This window comes from Balaenoptera musculus, chromosome 17 (assembly GCF_009873245.2).
Source record: "Balaenoptera musculus isolate JJ_BM4_2016_0621 chromosome 17, mBalMus1.pri.v3, whole genome shotgun sequence".
In the NCBI taxonomy this organism is placed as follows: Eukaryota; Metazoa; Chordata; class Mammalia; order Artiodactyla; family Balaenopteridae; genus Balaenoptera; species Balaenoptera musculus.
The window spans coordinates 30,932,151-30,950,832 of record NC_045801.1 but is presented as its reverse complement, the minus strand read 5'-3'; the positions used below and the strand labels follow the sequence as shown (position 1 = coordinate 30,950,832).

Here is an 18,682-nt window from a genome sequence, read left to right as displayed (position 1 = left end):
TTTCAAAAGCTCTACTAACAGTCCTTCTCAAATTTATTGTGCATGCAACGGTGAATCAGTAGTTCTGGAGTGAAACCCGAGATCCTGCCTTCACAGTAAGCTCCCAGGTGATGCCAATGCTGCTGGTCCTTGGAACACAATTTTACATAGCAAGGCTCTATAGCACTCTGTATCATGGATCTTTTCACTTCGAAGTGAGCCACCCACAACACAAAAATTCCTTGGCTGGGTAGAGGAAGGGAGCATTAAAGGGGAACAAAAAACGGGTTAGAAACCAAGGAGTGTGAGATGTTACCAAATAAAAGGAAAGGTGAGCATTGATAAGGAATTAGTTGGGTGCTTCATAAAGTTCAAATAAAATAAAATTGAAAAAGACTATTAAATTTGCCCTTTAGTTTATTCTCCTTTGCAGGTTTAGGGAACTGGGAAGACAGAAGACATTGCAGTACATTGTGGAATCAGTGAGAGGTGATGGAGTAAAGACAGTGAAAGTAGACTCTTATTTCCAAAAGTTCAACTATGACAAGAAGCAGAAACACAGGCTGATATCTAGAGGAGGATGGTTACAAAGTTCAAGAAAAATTGAGGGATTTTTTTTTGTTTATTTTTGTTTTGACTATGGATAAGCAGTCAATAACAAGTGAAAGGTTGAAAATACAGGCATTTTTTCCTGTACTATTTTACTATAGATGGGATCAGTTAATTAGAAAAGCAGTAATCACCATATTTTTTTAGTTTAGAAGATGCTTTTCAAAGTTTAAAATCTATATCATTGTGTTTGAAAATATTGACTCCCAGCTCAATATTTTTATTTTTAATTTAATTTTATTTTTTTAACATCTTTATTGGAGTATAATTGCTTTACAATGGTGTGTTAGTTTCTGCTTTATAACAAAGTGAATCAGCTATATATATATATACATATATCCCCATATTTACTCCCTCTTGCATCTCCCTCCCACCCTCCTTATCCCACCCCTCTAGGTGGTCACAAAGTACTGAGCTGATCACCCTGTGCTATGCGGCTCCTTCCCACTAGCTATCTATTTTACATTTGGTAGTGTATATATGTCCATGCCACTCTCTCACTTTGTGCCAGCTTACCCTTCCCCCTCCCCGTGTCCTCAAGTCCATTCTCTACATCTGCGTCTTTATTCTTGTCCTGCTGCTAGGTTCTCAGAACCATTTTTTTTTTTTTAGATTCATATATATGTGTTTGCATACGGTATTTGTTTCTCTCTTTCTGACTTCACTCTGTATGACAGACTCTAGGTCCATCCACCTCACTACAAATAACTCAGTTTTGTTTCTTTTTTATGGCTGAGCAATATTCCATTGTATATATGTGCCACATCTTCTTTATCCATTCATCTGTTGATGGACACTTAGGTTGCTTCCAAGTCCTGGCTATTGTAAGTAGAGCTGCAGTGAACATTGTGGTACATGACTCTTTATGAATTATGGTTTTCTCAGGGTATATGCCCAGTAGTGGGATTGCTGGGTATTATGGTAGTTCTGTTTTTAGTTTTTTAAGGAACCTCCATACTGTTCTCCATAGTGGCTGTATCAATTTACATTCCCACCAACAGTGCAAGAGGGTTGCCTTTTCTCCACACTCTCTCCAGCATTTATTGTTTCTAGATTTTTTGATGATGGCCATTCTGACTGGTGTGAGGTGATACCTCATTGTGGTTTTGCTTTGCATTTCTCTAATGATTAGTGATGTTGAGCATCCTTTCATGTGTTTGTTGGCAATCTGTGTATCTTCTTTGGAGAAATGTCTATTTAAGTCTTCTGCCCATTTTTGGATTGGGTTGTTTGTTTTTTTGATATTGAGTTGCATGAGCTGTTTGTAAATTTTGGAGACTAATCCTTTGTCAGTTGCTTCATTTGCAAATATTTTCTCCCATTCTGAGGGCTGTCTTTTCGTCTTTTTTATTGTTTTCCTTGCTGTGCAAAAGCTTTTAAGTTTCACTAGGTCCCATTTGTTTATTTTTGGTTTTATTTCCATGTCTCTAGTTGGTGGGTCAAAAAGGATCTTGCTGTGATTTATGTCATAAAGTGTTCTGCCTATGTTTTCCTCTGTGAGTTTTATAGTGTCTGGCCTTACATTTAGGTCTTTAATCCATTTTGAGTTTATTTTTGTGTATGGTGTTAGGAAGTGTTCTAATTTCATTCTTTTACATGTAGCTGTCCAGTTTTCCCAGTACCACTTATTGAAGAGGCTGTCTTTTCTCCATTGTATATTCTTGCCTCCTTTATCAAAAATAAGGTGACCATGTGTGTGTTGGGCTTATCTCTGGGGTTTCTATCCTGTTCCATTGATCTATATTTCTGGTTTTGTGCCAGTAACATACTGTCTTGATTACTGTAACTTTGTAGTATAGTCTGAAGTCCAGGAGCCTGATTCCTCCAGCTCTGTTTTTCTTTCTCAAGATTGCTTTGGCTATTCGGGGTCTTCTGTGTTTCCCTACAAACTGAAATTTTCTGTTCTAGTTCTGTGAAAAATACCATTGGTAGTTTGATAGGAATTGCATTGAATCTGGATATTGCTTTGGGTACTATAGTCATTTTCACAATGTGGATTCTTCCAATCCAAGAACATGGTATATCTCTCCATCTGTTTGTATCGTCTTTACTTTCTTTCATGAGTGTCTTATAGTTTTCTGCACACAGGTACTTTGCTTCCTTAGGTAGGTTTATTCCTCGGTATTTTATTCTTTTTGTTGCAGTGGTAAATGGGAGTGTTTCCTTAATTTCTCTTTCCGATTTTTCATCATTAGTATATAGGAATGCAAGAGATTTCTGTGCATTAATTTTGTATCCTTCTCCTTTAGCAAATTCGTTGATTAGCTCTAGAGTTTTCTGGTAGAGTCTTTAGGATTCTTTTTGTATAGTATTGTGTCATCTGCAAACAGTGACCACTTTACATCTTCTTTTCCGATTTGGATTCCTTTTATTTCTTTTTCTTCTCTGATTGCTGTGGCTAAAATTTCCAAAACTGTGTTGAATAATCGTGGTGAGAGTGGGCAACCTTGTCTTGTTCCTAATCTTAGTGAAAATGATTTCAGTTTTTCACCATTGAGAATGATGTTGACTGTGGGTTTATCATATATGGCCTTTATTATGTTGAGGTAAGTTCCCTCTGTGCCTACTTTCTGGAGGGTTTTTATCATAAATGGGTGTTGAATTTTGTCAGAAGTTTTTTCTGCATCTGTTGAGATGATCATATGGTTTTTATCCTTCAATTTGTTAATATGGTGTATTACATTGATTGAATTGTGTATACTGAGGAATCCTTGCATTCCTGGGATAAACCCCACTTGATCATGGTGTATAATCCTTTTAATGTGCTGTTGGATTCTGTTTTCTAGTATTTTGTTGAGGATTTTTGCATCTATGTTCATCAGTGATAATTGGCCTGTAGTTTCTTTCTTTGTGACATCTTTGTCTGGTTTTGGTATCAGGGTGATGGTGGCCTCATAGAATGAGTTTGGGAGTGTTCCTCCCTTTGCTATATTTTGGAAGAGTTTGAGAAGAATAGGTGTTAGCTCTTCTCTAAATGTTTGATAGAACTCACCTGTGAAGCCATCTGGTTCTGAGCTTTTGTTTGTTGGAAGATTTTTAATCACATTCTCAATTTCAGTGCTTGTGATTGGTCTGTTTATGTTTTCTATTCCTTCCTGGTTCAGTCTTGGAAGATTATACCTTTCTAAGAATTTGTCCATTTCTTCCAGGTTGTCCATTTTATTGGCATATAGTTGCTTGTAGTCATCTCTCATGATCCTTTGTGTTTCTGCAGTGTCAGTTGTTACTTCTCCTTTTTCATTTCTAATTCTGTTGATTTGAGTCTTCTCCCTTTTTTTATTGATGAGTCTGGCTAAAGGTTTATCAGTTTTGTTTATCTTCTCAAAGAACCAGCTTTTAGTTATATTGATCTTTGCTATCATTTCCTTCATTTCTTTTTCATTTATTTCTGATCTGATCTTTATAATTTCTTTCCTTCTGCTAACTTTGGGGTTTTTTAAGTTCTTCTTTCTCTAATTGCTTTAGGTGTAAGGTTAGGTTGTTTATGTGAGATGTTTCTTGTTTCTTGAGGTAGGATTGTATTGCTATAAACTTCCCTCTTAGAACTGCTTTTGCTGCATCCCATAGGTTTTGGGTCGTCGTGTTTTCATTGTCATTTGTTTCTAGGTATTTTTTGATTTCCTCTTTGATTTCTTCAGTGACCTCTTGGTTATTAAGTAATGTATTGTATAGGCTCCATGTGTTCGTATTTTTCACAGATTTTTTTCCTGTAATTGACATCTAGTCTCATAGCGTTGTGGCCGGAAAAGATACTTGATACGATTTCTGTTTTCTTAAATTTACCAAGGCTTGATTTCTGACCCAGGATGTGATCTATCCTGGAGAATGTTCCATGAGCGCTTGAGAAGAAAGTGTATTCTGTTGATTTTGGATGGACTGTCCTTTATCAGTTAAGTTCCATCTTATTTAATGTATTATTTAAAGCTTGTGTTCCCTTATTTATTTTCATTTTGGATGATCTGTCCATTGGTGAAAGTGGGGTGGTAAAGTCCCCTACTATGATTGTGTTACTGTCAATTTCCCCTTTTATGGCTGTTAGCATTTGCCTTATGTATTGAGGTGCTCCTATGTTGGGTGCATAAATATTTACAATTGTTATATCTTCTTCTTGGATTGATCCCTTGATCATTATGTAGTGTCCTTCTTTGTCTCTTGTCATAGTCTTTATTTTAAAGTCGATTTTGTCTGATACGAGAATTGCTACTCCAGCTTTCTTCTGATTGCCATTTGCATGGAATATCTTTTTCCATCCCCTCACTTTCAGTCTGTATGTGTCCCTAGGTCTGAAGTGGGTCTCTTGTAGACAGCATATATATGGGTCTTGTTTTTATATCCGTTCAGCCAGTCTATGTCTTTGGGTTGGAGCATTTAATCCATTTACATTTAAGGTAGTTATCGATACGTATGTTCCTATTACCATTTTCTTAATTGTTTTGGGTTTGTTATTGTAGGTCTTTTCCTTCTCTTGTGTTTCCTGCCGAGAGAAGTTGCTTTAGCATTTGTTGTAGAGCTGGTTTGGTGGTGTTGAATTCTCTTAGCTTGTGCTTGTCTGTAAAGGTTTTAATTTCTCCATCAAATCTGAGTGAGATCCTTGCTGGGTAGAGTAATCTTGGTTGTAGGTTTTTCCCTTTCATCACTTTAAATACGTCCTGCCACTCCCTTCTGGCTTGCAGAGTTTCTGCTGAAAGATCAGCTGTTAACCTTATGGGGATTCCCTTGTATGTTATTTGTTGTTTTTCCTTTGTTGCTTTTAATATTTGTTCTTTGTATTTAATTTTTGATAGATTAGTATGTGTCTTGGCGTGTTTCTCCTTGGATTTATCCTGTTTGGGACTCTGTGCTTCCTGGACTTGATTGACTATTTCCTTTCCTATGTTAGGGAAGCTTTCAACTGTAGTCTCTTCAGATATTTTCTCAGTCCCTTTCTTTTTCTCTTCTTCTTCTGGGACCACTATAATTCGAATGTTGGTGCATTTAATGTTGTCCCAGAGGTGTCTGAGACTGTGCTCAATTCTTTTCTTTTTTGTTTATTCTGCTCTGCAGTAGTTATTTCCATTATTTTATCTTCCAGTTCACTTTTCCGTTCTTCTGCCTCAGTTGTTCTGCTATTGATTCCTTCTAGAGAACTTTTAATTTCATTTATTGTGTGGTTCATCATTGTTTGTCTGCTCTTTAGTTCTTCTAGGTACTTGTTCAGCGTTTCTTGTATTTTCTCCATTCTATTTCCAAGATTTTGGATCATCTTTACTATCCTTATGCTTAATTCTTTTTCAGGTAGACTGCCTATTTCCTCTTCATTTGTTTGGTCTGGTGGGTTTTTACCTTGCTCCTTCATCTGCTGTGTGTTTCTCTGTCTTCTCATTTTGCTTAACTTACTGTGTTTGGGGTCTCCTTTTTGCAGCCTGCAGGTTCGTAGTTCCCGTTATTTTTGGTGTCTGCCCCCAGTGGGTAAGGTTGGTTCAGTAGCTTGTGTAGCCTTTCTGCTGGAGGGGACTTGTGCCTGTGTTCAGGTGGATGAGGCTGGATCTTGTCTTTCTGGTGGGCAGGACTGCATCTGGTGGTGTGTTTTGGGGTGTCTGCAAACTTGTTACGATTTTAGGCAGCTTCTCTTCTAATTGGTGGAGTTGTGTTCCTGTCTTGCTAGTTGTTTGGCATAGGGTGTCCAGCACTGTAGCTTGCTGGTCGTTGAGTGGAGCTGGGTCTTCACGTTGAGATGGAGATCTCTGGGAGAGCTTTCATCATTTGATATTATGTGGAGCCAGGAGGTGTCTGTTGGACCAATGTCCTGAACTCAGCTCTCCCACCTCAGAGGCACAGGCCTGACACCCAGCTGCAGCACCAAGACCCTATCAGCCACATGGCTCAGAAGAAAAAGGAGGGGGAGAGAGAGAGAAAAGGAAAGAAAGAGAAAAGAAAAAGTTATTCGAATAAAAAATATAAAATAGTTATTAAAAATAAAAAAATTAAAATGTAATAAAAAAAAGAAAAAAAAAGAAAGAAGAGAGCAACCAAACCAAAAAACAAATCCACCAATAAGAACAAGAGCTAAAAACTATACTAAAAAAAACCCCAAAAAAACGGACAGACAGAACCCTAGGACAGATGGTAAAAGCAAAGCTATACAGACAGAATCACACAAAGAAGCATACACATCCACACTCACAAAAAGAAAAAAAGGAAAAAAATATGTATATCATTGCTTCCAAAGTCCACCGCCTCAATTTTGGGATGATTCATTGTCTATTCAGGTATACAGGGTACATCAAGTTGATTGTGGAGATTTAATTTGCTGCTCCTGAGGCTGCATAGAAAGATTTCTCTTTCTCTTCTTTGTTTGCACAGCTCCTGGGGTTCAGCTTTAGATTTGGCCCTGCCTCTGCAGTAGGTTGCCTGAGGGTGTCTGTTCTTCACTCAGACCGGACGGGGTTAAAGTAGCAGCTGATTAAGGGGCTCTGGCTCACTCAGGCTGGGGAGAGGGAGAGGTACGGAGTGCGGGGCGAGCCTGCGGTGTCAGGCCGGCATGACGTTGCACCAGCCTGAGGTGCGCCGTGTGTTCTCCCAGGGAAGTTGTCCCTGGATCACGGGACCCTGGCAGTGGCGGGCTGCACAGGCTCCCAGGAGGGGAAGTGTGGATAGTGACCTGTACTTGCACACAGGCTTCTTGGTGGCTGCAGCAGCAGCCTTAGTGTTTCATGCCCATCTCTGGTGTCCGCGCTGATAGCCGCGGCTTGTGCCGGTCTCTGGAGCTCGTTTAAGTGGTGCTCTGAATCCCCTCTCCTGTGCACCCCGAAACGATGGTCTCTTGCCTCTTAGGCAGGTCCAGACTTTTTCCCAGACTCCCTCCCAGCTAGCTGTGGCGCACTAGCCCCCTTCAGGCTGTGTTCACTCAGCCAACCCCAGTCCTCTCCCTGGGATCCTCCTTCCGAAGCCGGAGCCTCAGCTCCCAGCCCCCACCCGCCCCGGCGGGTGAGCAGACAAGCCTCTTGGGCTGGTGAGTGCTGGTTGTCACTGATCCTTTGTGCGTTAATCTCTTTGCTTTGCCCTCTGCACCCCTGTTGCTGTGCTCTCCTCCGTGGCTCCAAAGCTTCCCCCCCGCCACACCCCATCTCCGCCAGTGAAGGGGCTTCCTAGTGTGTGGAAACTTTTCCTCCTTCACAGCTCCCTCCCCGAGATGCAGGTCCTGTCCTTATTCTTTTGTCTCTGTTTTTCTTTTTTTTTTTTTTGCCCTTTCCAGGTACATGCAAGTTTCTTTCCTTTTGGGAAGTCTGAGGTCTTCTGCCAGCATTCAGTAGGTGTTCTGTAGGAGTTGCTCCACATGTAGATGTATTTCTGATGTTTTTGTGCGGAGGAAGGTAATCACCACGTCTTACTCTTCCGCCATCTTGAAGGTCTATGTCAATATTTTTAAATCATCAAACTTTTTATCAGTAGCTACTACCAAAATTACCATATTCAGTTATACTAGGTGTCTTTTCATATATTAAAACCTCATACAGTTTTCATTGTTGGTTTTCAGCCTTGCTTTCTTCTTGCAGTTTGCCTTTCCCATTCTATTACCAACATGACTTTTAATTTAAAGTCTGATACTGCTTTCTCATTTCTCTACTTAAAAATCTTTTGGAACTTCTCCATCTGGTAATAGCAAGCTAGGTAATTCAGACTGTCCTGTTGAGAACAATTTAAAAAGCTGGGCCAGTCATTAAAAAGTCTACAAGTAACAAATCCTGGAGAGGATGTGGAGAAAAGGGAACTCTCCTACGCTGTTGGTGGGAATGTAAATTGGTGCAGCCACTGTGGAAAACCATGTGAAGTTTCCTTAGTAAACTAAAAATAGAGTTGTCGTATGATTCAGCAGTCTGACTCCTGGGCATATATCTGGTGAAAATTCTAATTTCGAAAGATACATGCGCCTCAGTGTTCACAGCAGCACTATTTACAATAGCCAAGACATGGAAGCAACCTAAATGCCTATCAACAGATGAATGGATAAAGAGGATGTGGTATATATGCCCAATAAAATACTACTCAGCCATAAAAAAGAATGAAATAATGCCATTTGCAGCAACTTGGATGGACCTAGAGATTATGATACTAAGTGAAGTAAGTCAGAAAGAGAAAGACAAATACCATATGATATTACTTATATGTGGAATCTAAAATATGATACAAATGAACTTATATACAAAACAGAGGCAGACTCATAGGCTTAGAAAAGAAACTTACGGTTACCAAAGGGTAAGGGAGGTGGGGGAGGGACAAATTAGGAGTTTGGGATTAGCAGAAATAAACTACTATATATAAAATAGATAAACAAGGTCCTACTATATAGCACAGGGACTATATTCAATATCCTGTTATAAACCTCAATGGAAAAGAATATGAAAATGAATATGTATATATATGTATAACTAAATCACTTTGCTGTATATCAGAAACTAACACAATATTGTAAATCAACTATACTTCAATTATAAATAAATAAATAGCTGAGTGAAAACAAAACAAATTTTATTGCGGGTATTAGAATGCTAACTGATACGACTAGATTAGGATCTGAGTGCTGACAGAGGCCCAAGGAGGAGCAGCTCCAATTTGGGATTGCTTTTTTTCCCTGGGGGTTGTGTTGATTCCAGAAGCAACAGCTGAGAGATTAAGAGGTGCTTTTGGTAGCCTGTTGGGTATAAGGAGACAGGGACAGAGTACAAGACCCACCACAGGAGAGGGGTGAACTCCTCTCACTTAGGACCCCAAAATGCTGTACCTTAGGATACAGAAAAACTGAAGTGGCTAGGCTCTCATAGGATGGTAGCTCAGCTTTAAATTATCATTCCTGTAACTGCATTAATAAGATCTGGTATTGCTAGTGTCCTCAAGTATTTGGCAGAAGCAAACATCTTTTCTGGAGAAATACAGCTTTCTTTGTGTCAAATTCTGTCTATAGACCATTTTTCAAATTTAGTATCCAGTATATAAAATATAATTAGGCACCTGACAAGATAGCAGAAAAAACAAGAAAATAGAAACAGACCCACAGGAACTCTGTATCTTGTAGTTATCAGATTTGAAATAGCTGTGTTGAGAATTTTGAGCTAATTGAGAGTTTTGTAGAGGTACAAACTATAAAAAAGAAAAATGGATATTCTAGAATTGAAAAATGTAATTAATTTTTTAGATTAATGAAATCTAAAGGTCTTAATTAGGATCTTTGTGGATGAATTTAACAGCAAATTAGCCACCACAGAAGAGAGAATTAGTGAATTGAAAGGTCAGAAGAAAATATCCAGAATAAAGAGAGAGGGACAAAAAAGTGGAAAATAAAGGAGGGGGTAAGCTTAATACAAAATATAATTAGAAGTTCTTGGGACTTCCCTGGTGGCACAGTGGTTAAGAATCTGCCTGCCAGTGCAGGGGACATGGGTTCAATCCCTGTCCGGGAAGATCCCACATGCCACGGAGCAACTAAGCCCGTGCGCCGCAACTACTGAGCCTCCGCTCTAGAGCCCATGAGCCACAACTACTGAGCCCACGCATCACAACTGCTAAGCCTGCACACCACAACTACTGAAGCCCGCGCGCCCTAGAGCCCATGCACCGCAACTACTGAGCTCATGTGCCGCAATTACTGAAGCCCGGTTGCTCTAGGGCCCGCGTGCTGCTGCTACTGAGCCTACATGTCACTCCACAACAAGAGAAGCCACCTCAGTGAGAAGCCTGCGCACCACAACGAAGAGTAGCCCCTGCTTGCCACAACTAGAGAAAACCCATGCCCAGCAATGAAGACCCAACACAGCCAAAAAAGAAAAAAAAAAGTTTTAATTAGAAGTTCTAACGTGTGTATATTTGAGTCCCCAAATGAAAGGAGAGAAGGGGGGCAAAAGTATTATTTAATGAGAGAATGGCTGAAAACTCCAAGACTGATGAAATACTTTAATTCACAGATTCAGGCATCCCTACAGGCCCCTAGTGGAATCAATACAAATCTCACTAAAGATGAAAAATCTTAAAAGCAGTCAGAACAAGTGGTCAATGATGTAGCGATAAGATTGACAGTTGATTTCTCAACAGAAACAGTGGAACCTAAATGGCAGGGGAAAATACCTACCAGCTTAGAATCCATCCCCTGTGAAATTACCCAGAGATGCAATTAAAATGGTAAATACGAGGGCAAAACTAAATCAATGTTGACTGTCTAGAAGAATAATAATGTCTTACAGTGTTTTTAAATACACATACATGTAATTAAAGTATGTAATAACAATTGCATATAAGTCTTGGTAAAGGCACATAGTTTTTAACATCCTTACATTATCCAGAAAGATGATAAAAGTGCTAATTAATATTAGATAGTGAAAAATTAGTAATTTAGGCTGTAACCTATGGGATGACCACTAACATAATAGTTAAAGAGTATGTCAAACTTTAAGGCAAAAAATATTGTAAGAAAAGTTTCAATATACCGGGAAGATGTAATCTAAAACAATTAGTAGGTGTTTGGTTCTTAATTTGTATGAACCTAATATCATGGTTTCAAAATATAGAAAGCAAAGTAAGGAGACTTAGGAGGACCTGAATAACCCACAATCATAGTGGGAGATTTTAACAGTCTCTATCAGTAATTTAAAGAATAAGCATGCAGAAGCAAACCAGTATGGATGTAGAACATTTAAACAACACAATCAGCAAACTTAATCTCATGGATGTGGAGATAGGAGTGTGTGTGTGTATGTATGCATATCCACACATACACACAAACACACATATAACACTACCCTACAGTACAGAATACACATTCTTTTCAAGCACGTATGGAGCATTTACTAAATGTATATGTGATTATAGAGCAAGTTTCAACGAATTTTATAGGTTTTAACTATTTAAGAGTATTTTCTTTCACCACAGTACAATTAAGCTAGAAATCAGTAACCAAAAGATAAAAATTTTAAATTTTCATAGATCGGCAAATTAAACAATATTCTCTAAATAGCAAAAGAAGAAATTAGGGTAGAAGCCATAAAATATTTTGGATGGAATTATTAAAATACAGTGTATCAAAACTTGTAGGATGCAGTCTAGATAGGAATTTCTTTTTTTAGATTACATATATTAAGTTTTTGCTTCTGGTAATGATGGAGTAAAATCTAACTCCCTGCTATTTCCACTATACCAGATAATTATATCTCAGGGAAAGTCATATGTATTCATTTATTTATCAGATATTTATTGAACACCTACCATATGTCATGTTTACTACTGTATTAGGTGCTGGGTATATAGCATTGTTTCTCAGCCTCAGCAGTGTTGACATTTTGTGACATTGTTCTTTTTTGGGGGGACTGTTGTGTGCATTGTTTAGCACACAGTGTTTAGCAGTATCCACAGCCTATACCCATTAGATGCCAGTAATACTCCTTCATTTTGATAACCAAAATTGTGCCTTGGTTTTCTCAGTTGTAAAATGGGGATAATAATGATACCCACTTTATAAGGTTGATGAATTAGGTAAGACAATAAGTAAATATAAAGTCCTTAGAACAGTGCCTGGAATATGCTAGGTACTTGGTAAATGTTAACTATTATTTTGATTGTCAAATGACAAATATCTATGCATTTCTAAACTGTGATAATTTCTGTAAAGAAGAAAAATAGGACCTCTCCTTTCCATACTCCCAATCTAGATTCACATTTGCTGGCAACTGTCTTTAAAAGGGTATTATTAAGTTACCATGTAAGAAAGGGTATTATAAAGTTACCAAGTAAGAGACTGGACTAGGTAACAACTGTGATCACTTTCAACTCTCAAGTATTGTGATTATATTTTCATATTGATAGAAAAGAATGATCAGTGTATTTCATTGTACTCTGGTACTTATATTTGTGAATACATGTTTTAATATTGGTTATTAAAATAATTTTAGAACTATTTTTATAATATTATTACAATCTATTTTACAATTTTAAATTATTAAAGTGAATGCTTTCAATTTGTTTGAAACTTTAAACTGCAGAAAACTGGTATATTAGTTTCTTTCCTCTGAACTGCACTCCATGGCAAACTTTTGAAAATGGTAGTGCAGTTGCAAACTTAATTGTGATTAAATGTTTAATGAACTCTTTAACGGATTGAAAAACTACTGTTAGACAAATAAGTGTAGACTAATGTTTACTCCTGAAATCAATTAAGAAGGGATATATATTACTAGTTAAAAGTAACCTGTAATTGTATTTTGCATTGCTTTTAAATTGCAAAATGAGGAAAGTGTTTTTGGCTCCTGCTGTTTATGAAATAGCAGAAATAAATTAATTTTTAAAATTTATTTAAAAATAGTTTTAATGTTTTATCACAAAAAATCAAATTCACATATATGCTGTTCATTGGAGAAAAAATTAGAATATAGTGATAAGCAAAAATATTGTCTTTCCCTAAGAATTGTACCATTTTGCATTCTCACCATGCCTTTAGAAAAATGCCTCTTTTTCTACAGCCAGACGGTATATATATATTTTTTTCCTTTGTCCACTTTTCTTTAAAAAAAAAAATGACTGTAAGAATTGTGGCAGTTCTAGGTACAGTTCAAGTTGTAGCTTCAAAACATTAGTTCATTCAAATGTGATGTTTGCCTTGTGTCAGGCTCTTTGTTAGGCACTGAGAAGTCGTTGTGAACAAAGCAAGCCCGGTGTTTTATAGGTTACAGTTTAGTGGGAGAGATGTAAAAAGAAACTTTAAACTGTGCCAGATGCTGTGAAGGAGACAAAGATGCTCTGTGACTAATAACAGAGATCTGGCTTAGCCTGGGTGATCAGGAAGGTTTTAGGACAGCCTTTTTAAGTATTGCAGAGCTAACTGACCTCTTTCGGATTCAGACTTGATTATTAATATTATTTTTGTTATTGTTAATGCTTCATTAGAACCATTCACCCAACTGAGCTAATTAGATACATATAAACAAACTCTAGTATGGTCAAAATGTCAATTAAGATTGGATAGGTGGGGCTTCCCTGGTGGCGCAGTGGTTGAGAATCTGCCTGCCAATGCAGGGGACACGGGTTCGAGCCCTGGTCTGGGAAGATCCCACATGCTGCGGAGCAACTGGGCCCGTGAGCCACAATTACTGAGCCTGCGCGTCTGGAGCCTGTGCTCCGCAACAAGAGAGGCCGTGATAGTGAAGAGGCCCGCGCACCGCGATGAAGAGTGGCCCCCACTTGCCGCAACTGGAGAAGGCCCTCGCACAGAAACGAAGACCCAACACAGCCATAAATAAATAAATAAATAATAAAATAAAAAAAAATTAAAAAAAAAAAAAAAAAAAAGATTGGATAGGTGGAGAACAATGAAGTAGATATTTTCTAGATTCTTTAGGCTTAGGTAGAACTAATTTTTCTTTGAAAATTACTGTTTTAATCTTATAAAAATTGAGTGTGAGTATAGCATTTTGCTATGTTTACTATCTTACTCAGTTTTGAGTTTTTTATTAGTTTTTTAGAGATTGATTTTATTTAAAATTGTTTAGGTAGGAGTGGTATTTTATAAGTTCAGTGCAGTCTTTGTTACATGAAGTATAGATGAGAAGATTAACATTAATGCAAAATTTGAACTAAAACAGATACCATAAACTTGGTGGTAATGATGTGTTCAAGTGAAATGTCTTGATAAGCAAGTGAAAAATAGTTGGCACTCTATCTGAAATGAAGTGCATAAAAGTATGTTTATATATGAAAGAGTATCTTAATCTACTTCATGGTATATGTAAGGAATTCAGTAATTTAATACAATTCCATAGAGACGACTGTCTTTTACTATGATTATAGAAGTAGAGACATTTTCTTCTGTGAAGATTAATGTTACATATTTCAGACTTGGTTTGGTTAATAATAATAATAATCTTCAAATATAGCTTTATTATAATCAGGTTAGATATGTTGAAAGATATGGCCCTTAATTTACTTTTTAATACCTTCCTTTCAGCTGACAGTTACTTAGGTTTTGAATTGACTTCCAGTTATTATAGTGTTTCATACTGGTCAGTTCGTAAAGCAAGCAGGAAGGAAGTACATTTACTTATTTTGATACTCGGTTGTATTTTAGAGTAGAGAATCTTAAGTAGCAAGCTGTATTACTGGTGAATCCAGTAGATATCTGCCCAGTGAGCTCTATTTAGCAGTCCTTGACATTACTGTGAAAGGAAAATGAATTTAATAGAGTTTTGCATCATTTTTTTTTTTTCAGACACTGGCCAAAAGAAGACCCTAGACAAGAAAGATGGGAGAAGAATGTCTTTTCAGAAACCCAAAGGGACTACTGAATATACTGTAAGTTATTTGTTTTGAAAAAGCTGATTTCTCTTTGTGATAGTCTTATTTGAGACATTCTTTGTTTATGCTGTAAATAAGACAAAGGTTCCTAATTGCCTTATTTTAAAAATCTGTACACCACTTTCGATAACTGTTTTACGAATAATATTGATACTTCAGTTCTTAACTGTATTTTAGGATTTTTTTTTCCTTAAAGAAAAATTTTATTAAGTGTGATATAAAGATAATTATTCTAACAAATTTAACAAAATGATAATTTACTTGGAGTTAAAGTTTCTGTGGTACAATAATTTTTTATTAGCTTAGACTTTTAGGGAAATATTTACTTTTTTAGAAATGTGATCTTCATTATATTCCCAGCAGTGCTAACGATAATGAAAATGGCAGATAGAATACGGAAAAAACAAGTTGATATTAATTTTCCAGAATAACCTCTCACATTAGATTATTTGCACTGATTTTTAGCTAAGTTTCTATGTTCTTGAAATGACCCTCAAATTTCCTTGCCGTCAGCTTTTCGTATTTCTGGTTACTATGGAAAACTGAAGTGAGAAATCTACTTTAGTCTGTGATGTGCTGCTTCTTTGATTGAATGTAAATGTTGTTAGGTAATTATAACATGTTAAAAAGCTGTTATTTTAACTGAGCTTAATTTTGTGTTATTTTGTGTTTTTCTAATATGTTATTGTAACTGTATTAAGAAGAAAATAGCAAGTTGAAACAATTTGTACATTTGTGTCATCATGAAGCCTTCCAGTCTTGGTTTGAGTCTTGATTATTTTTCATAAATTCTAAAAATTGAACAAATTATCAAAGCCTTGAGTTATACTTTATTTTCATATACTGTATAATTGACAATTTGAGATTTTAAGTATTTTAAAAAGGTTTGAAACCAGATAATTTAGGGTAGAATTATATTTACTACTATCAAAAGAATCTCCTCTTAAACATATTATAAACTTGAGTGTGCTTGTACCTTCTCTGCATGATTGAGAAATTGAGAATATAAATTCAGACAGTAAAATATTGAGTAATGTAGTTTGATGTATTCATCAGCGTTTATTAAGACATAAGACTGTAGGCATGAGGCATAAGATGTTATGTACATATGTAATCCTGTGGTTTTGAAGAATTACAAAAGTTTAGTTGGTTTTGAATTCAGGAGTTTACCAATTTTTTTCTTGTAATTCAATAAAACTTGTGTTATCGGTAGCAAATTTAAATTTAAATTAAGAACCATTATTTTGGGCAAAGGTTAATTGAAACTTGGCCATTTGTATCCTTGGGTTCTGCATCAACGGATTCAGCCAACCATGGATGGAAATATTGGGGGGAAAAACATTCCAGAAAGTTCCAAAAAGCAAAACTTGAATTTCCCGTACTGGCCACTATTTACATACATTGTATTAGGTATTATAAGTAATCTAGAGATGATTTAATGTAAATATTTAACCTAAATATAGTATAAATTAGTCATTGTACCTTAGGTAGCTTTAAAGTTAAAATCATATATATATATTACGTATGTGTTTATATATGCACATATGCACATACACGCAGTTTTTAACTATAAAATTATTTTCAGCAGGATCAAGTAGACCTTGAAAATGCTATACATAACCATTTTCTTCCTAGTTAATTTAATATCCCTGTACCATTCTACCGAAAGCCTTGTCCAAGGTCACTAATGATTTTCTAATTATTAAACCTGGTGGCTTTTTCTTTGTTGTTGCATAACACTCACTGTTCCTTCTTTCTGGTTTTACTTTCCTTCTCAGTGTTCTTTAATGTATCTTTCAGTGAGGATCTGTGAATGGATAATCAGGCAGTGTCTGAAAAGTCTTCATTGCACCCTCATTACTGGTAGTTGAGCTGCCTATAGATTATTAGGTTAACAGTTATTTTCTGTCAACACTTTGAATGTAGTTATCTATTATCTTATGCCCTTCTGTTGACTTTTTATTTTTGTTCATTTCTAGGCAGTCTTCTTTTTTTAGATTGTTTTTTGAAGTTTCCTTCTTGTCCTTACAGTTCTGTAGTGCCACTATGATAAATCTAGATTCAGACAAATTTTTATCTTACTTATTGTGTTTCTTCACTCTAAGGAATCATGCCATTCGTAAATTCTGGAAAATTATCAGCCATTATTTCTTTGATTATATACTCTCCTTTCTCAATTTGTTCTTGAAACTAATTGTACTACATTTTGCTATCATTATGCTTCATTGCCCTGTTCTTGCTAACATTTTGACTGTATCTTACACCTCTTTCACTGGTTGTTCTGCTCTTGTTGATTCCAAATGTGAGTGGTTCCTTGTATCTTTTCACTTTCCCATTTACATTCTGCAACTTGGAGAGCTTAAGAACTTTACTATATGAAGTAAGACCCAAACTTTTTTCTATTTCTACCTTTCTAGATGCTTACATTTCCTACCACCACTTCATATTTAACAAATTATAGCAAACCTTTTACCAATTTTTTCTTCATCCTTGCCCAATGCTTTATTTTCTTGTTTCCATTTTCCTTCAATCTTTTGTTCATCCAGGTTGGAATTTTTTAGCATCAGTTGATCATTAATGTTTGCACCTCTGACATAGTACAACTACTGCTATATTACAACCTCATTCAATCCATTCCTGTTTTCTCTTGAGTCTTATCTGAAAATCTTATACCTTTATCTCTTTCTTTACATTTGTATTACCTTAAAGATGATCTGCTGCTTTAGTATTACATTGGTTTTTCTGCATCCATTCTCTTGCCTCATTAATCATAGACCTGTAGCCACTAATCTAAGATGCCACTCGGACATGTAACTTCCTTGCTTCATATTGGTGTTTTTATTACTTTCATTACCACAACTGATAGGATCACTGTGAAGATGAAATGTGTGTTAATTAATATGAAATTTGTAAACTTCCAGATGTTTCTGCAAAGTAAAATTGGTTTATAGAGAGCTTTTACATACATTATCTCAATAAGGTAGGTGACATACCATCTCATTTCATAGATGAGAAAGTTTGCATGGGAGAAGAGAGCAGAGCTAGATTATTAGTCGGTGTCTTTGGCATCAATTTGGTTTTACAAAACCATTAAAGAAAAAATATATATTTATTGGTGTTTTTTTTTTTTACCCCCACATACATATCTACTTTTCCTGATTTTCGAAGTCTTTTACAGTCTAATTCAAAATGCCCTTTCAATCTCATCCTTTTTTGAGATTTGGCTCGACTTACCTTCCTAAAATCCTAAATTCATGAGTGTACCCTGGATGGTTTAGGAGGAAGAGATAGTATCCCACAAATGTGTTTTGTTCTTTTCTGTCTCCTGATATGTCAGTTCTATTCTCTTCACTTTGAATGTTCTTCCCTTCTCTCTACTTCTCAAATTCCTACCCCTTCTTCAAGATAGATTTAAATCTTTTCCATAAAGTCTTTCTTGGACAGTTTGGAGCAAATATGTTGCTCTGTCTGCTCAGAGCTTCTGTTGCATTTGTTATTTCACTTAAATTGCTCTTCATCTTTTATATAACCTTTTTTGTCTTTCTTATTTTCTAACTAGATTGTAAATACCTTATGCACTAAAACCACTTCGTTGGACTTCATCATTCTCTACAGAGCTCTCATAATGCTTTATGTATAGAGAACTCTAAAGGAACACGTTGACTGATCAAATGACTTTTTCTTTCAGGATAATTGACAATTAAATCCCATGATTTAAGATTTCTATAAATATGATCATTAATATATACTGATTCAAAAACATATTCCTCAGCTTTGGTTCAAA

General features: G+C 36.2%; 1 protein-coding gene across 11 annotated transcripts in view; it reads left to right on the top strand.

Moving 5' to 3' along the window:
- OXR1 (oxidation resistance 1) overlaps positions 1-18,682 on the top strand; it is a 458,944-nt gene that overhangs the window by 365,928 nt on the left and 74,334 nt on the right. For all 11 annotated transcript variants that reach the window (XM_036830011.1, XM_036830008.1, XM_036830010.1 and 8 more), the window contains one exon: positions 14,813-14,895. In XM_036830011.1, the coding sequence (XP_036685906.1) occupies positions 14,813-14,895 (83 nt within the window). The remainder of the gene's footprint in view (positions 1-14,812; positions 14,896-18,682) is intronic.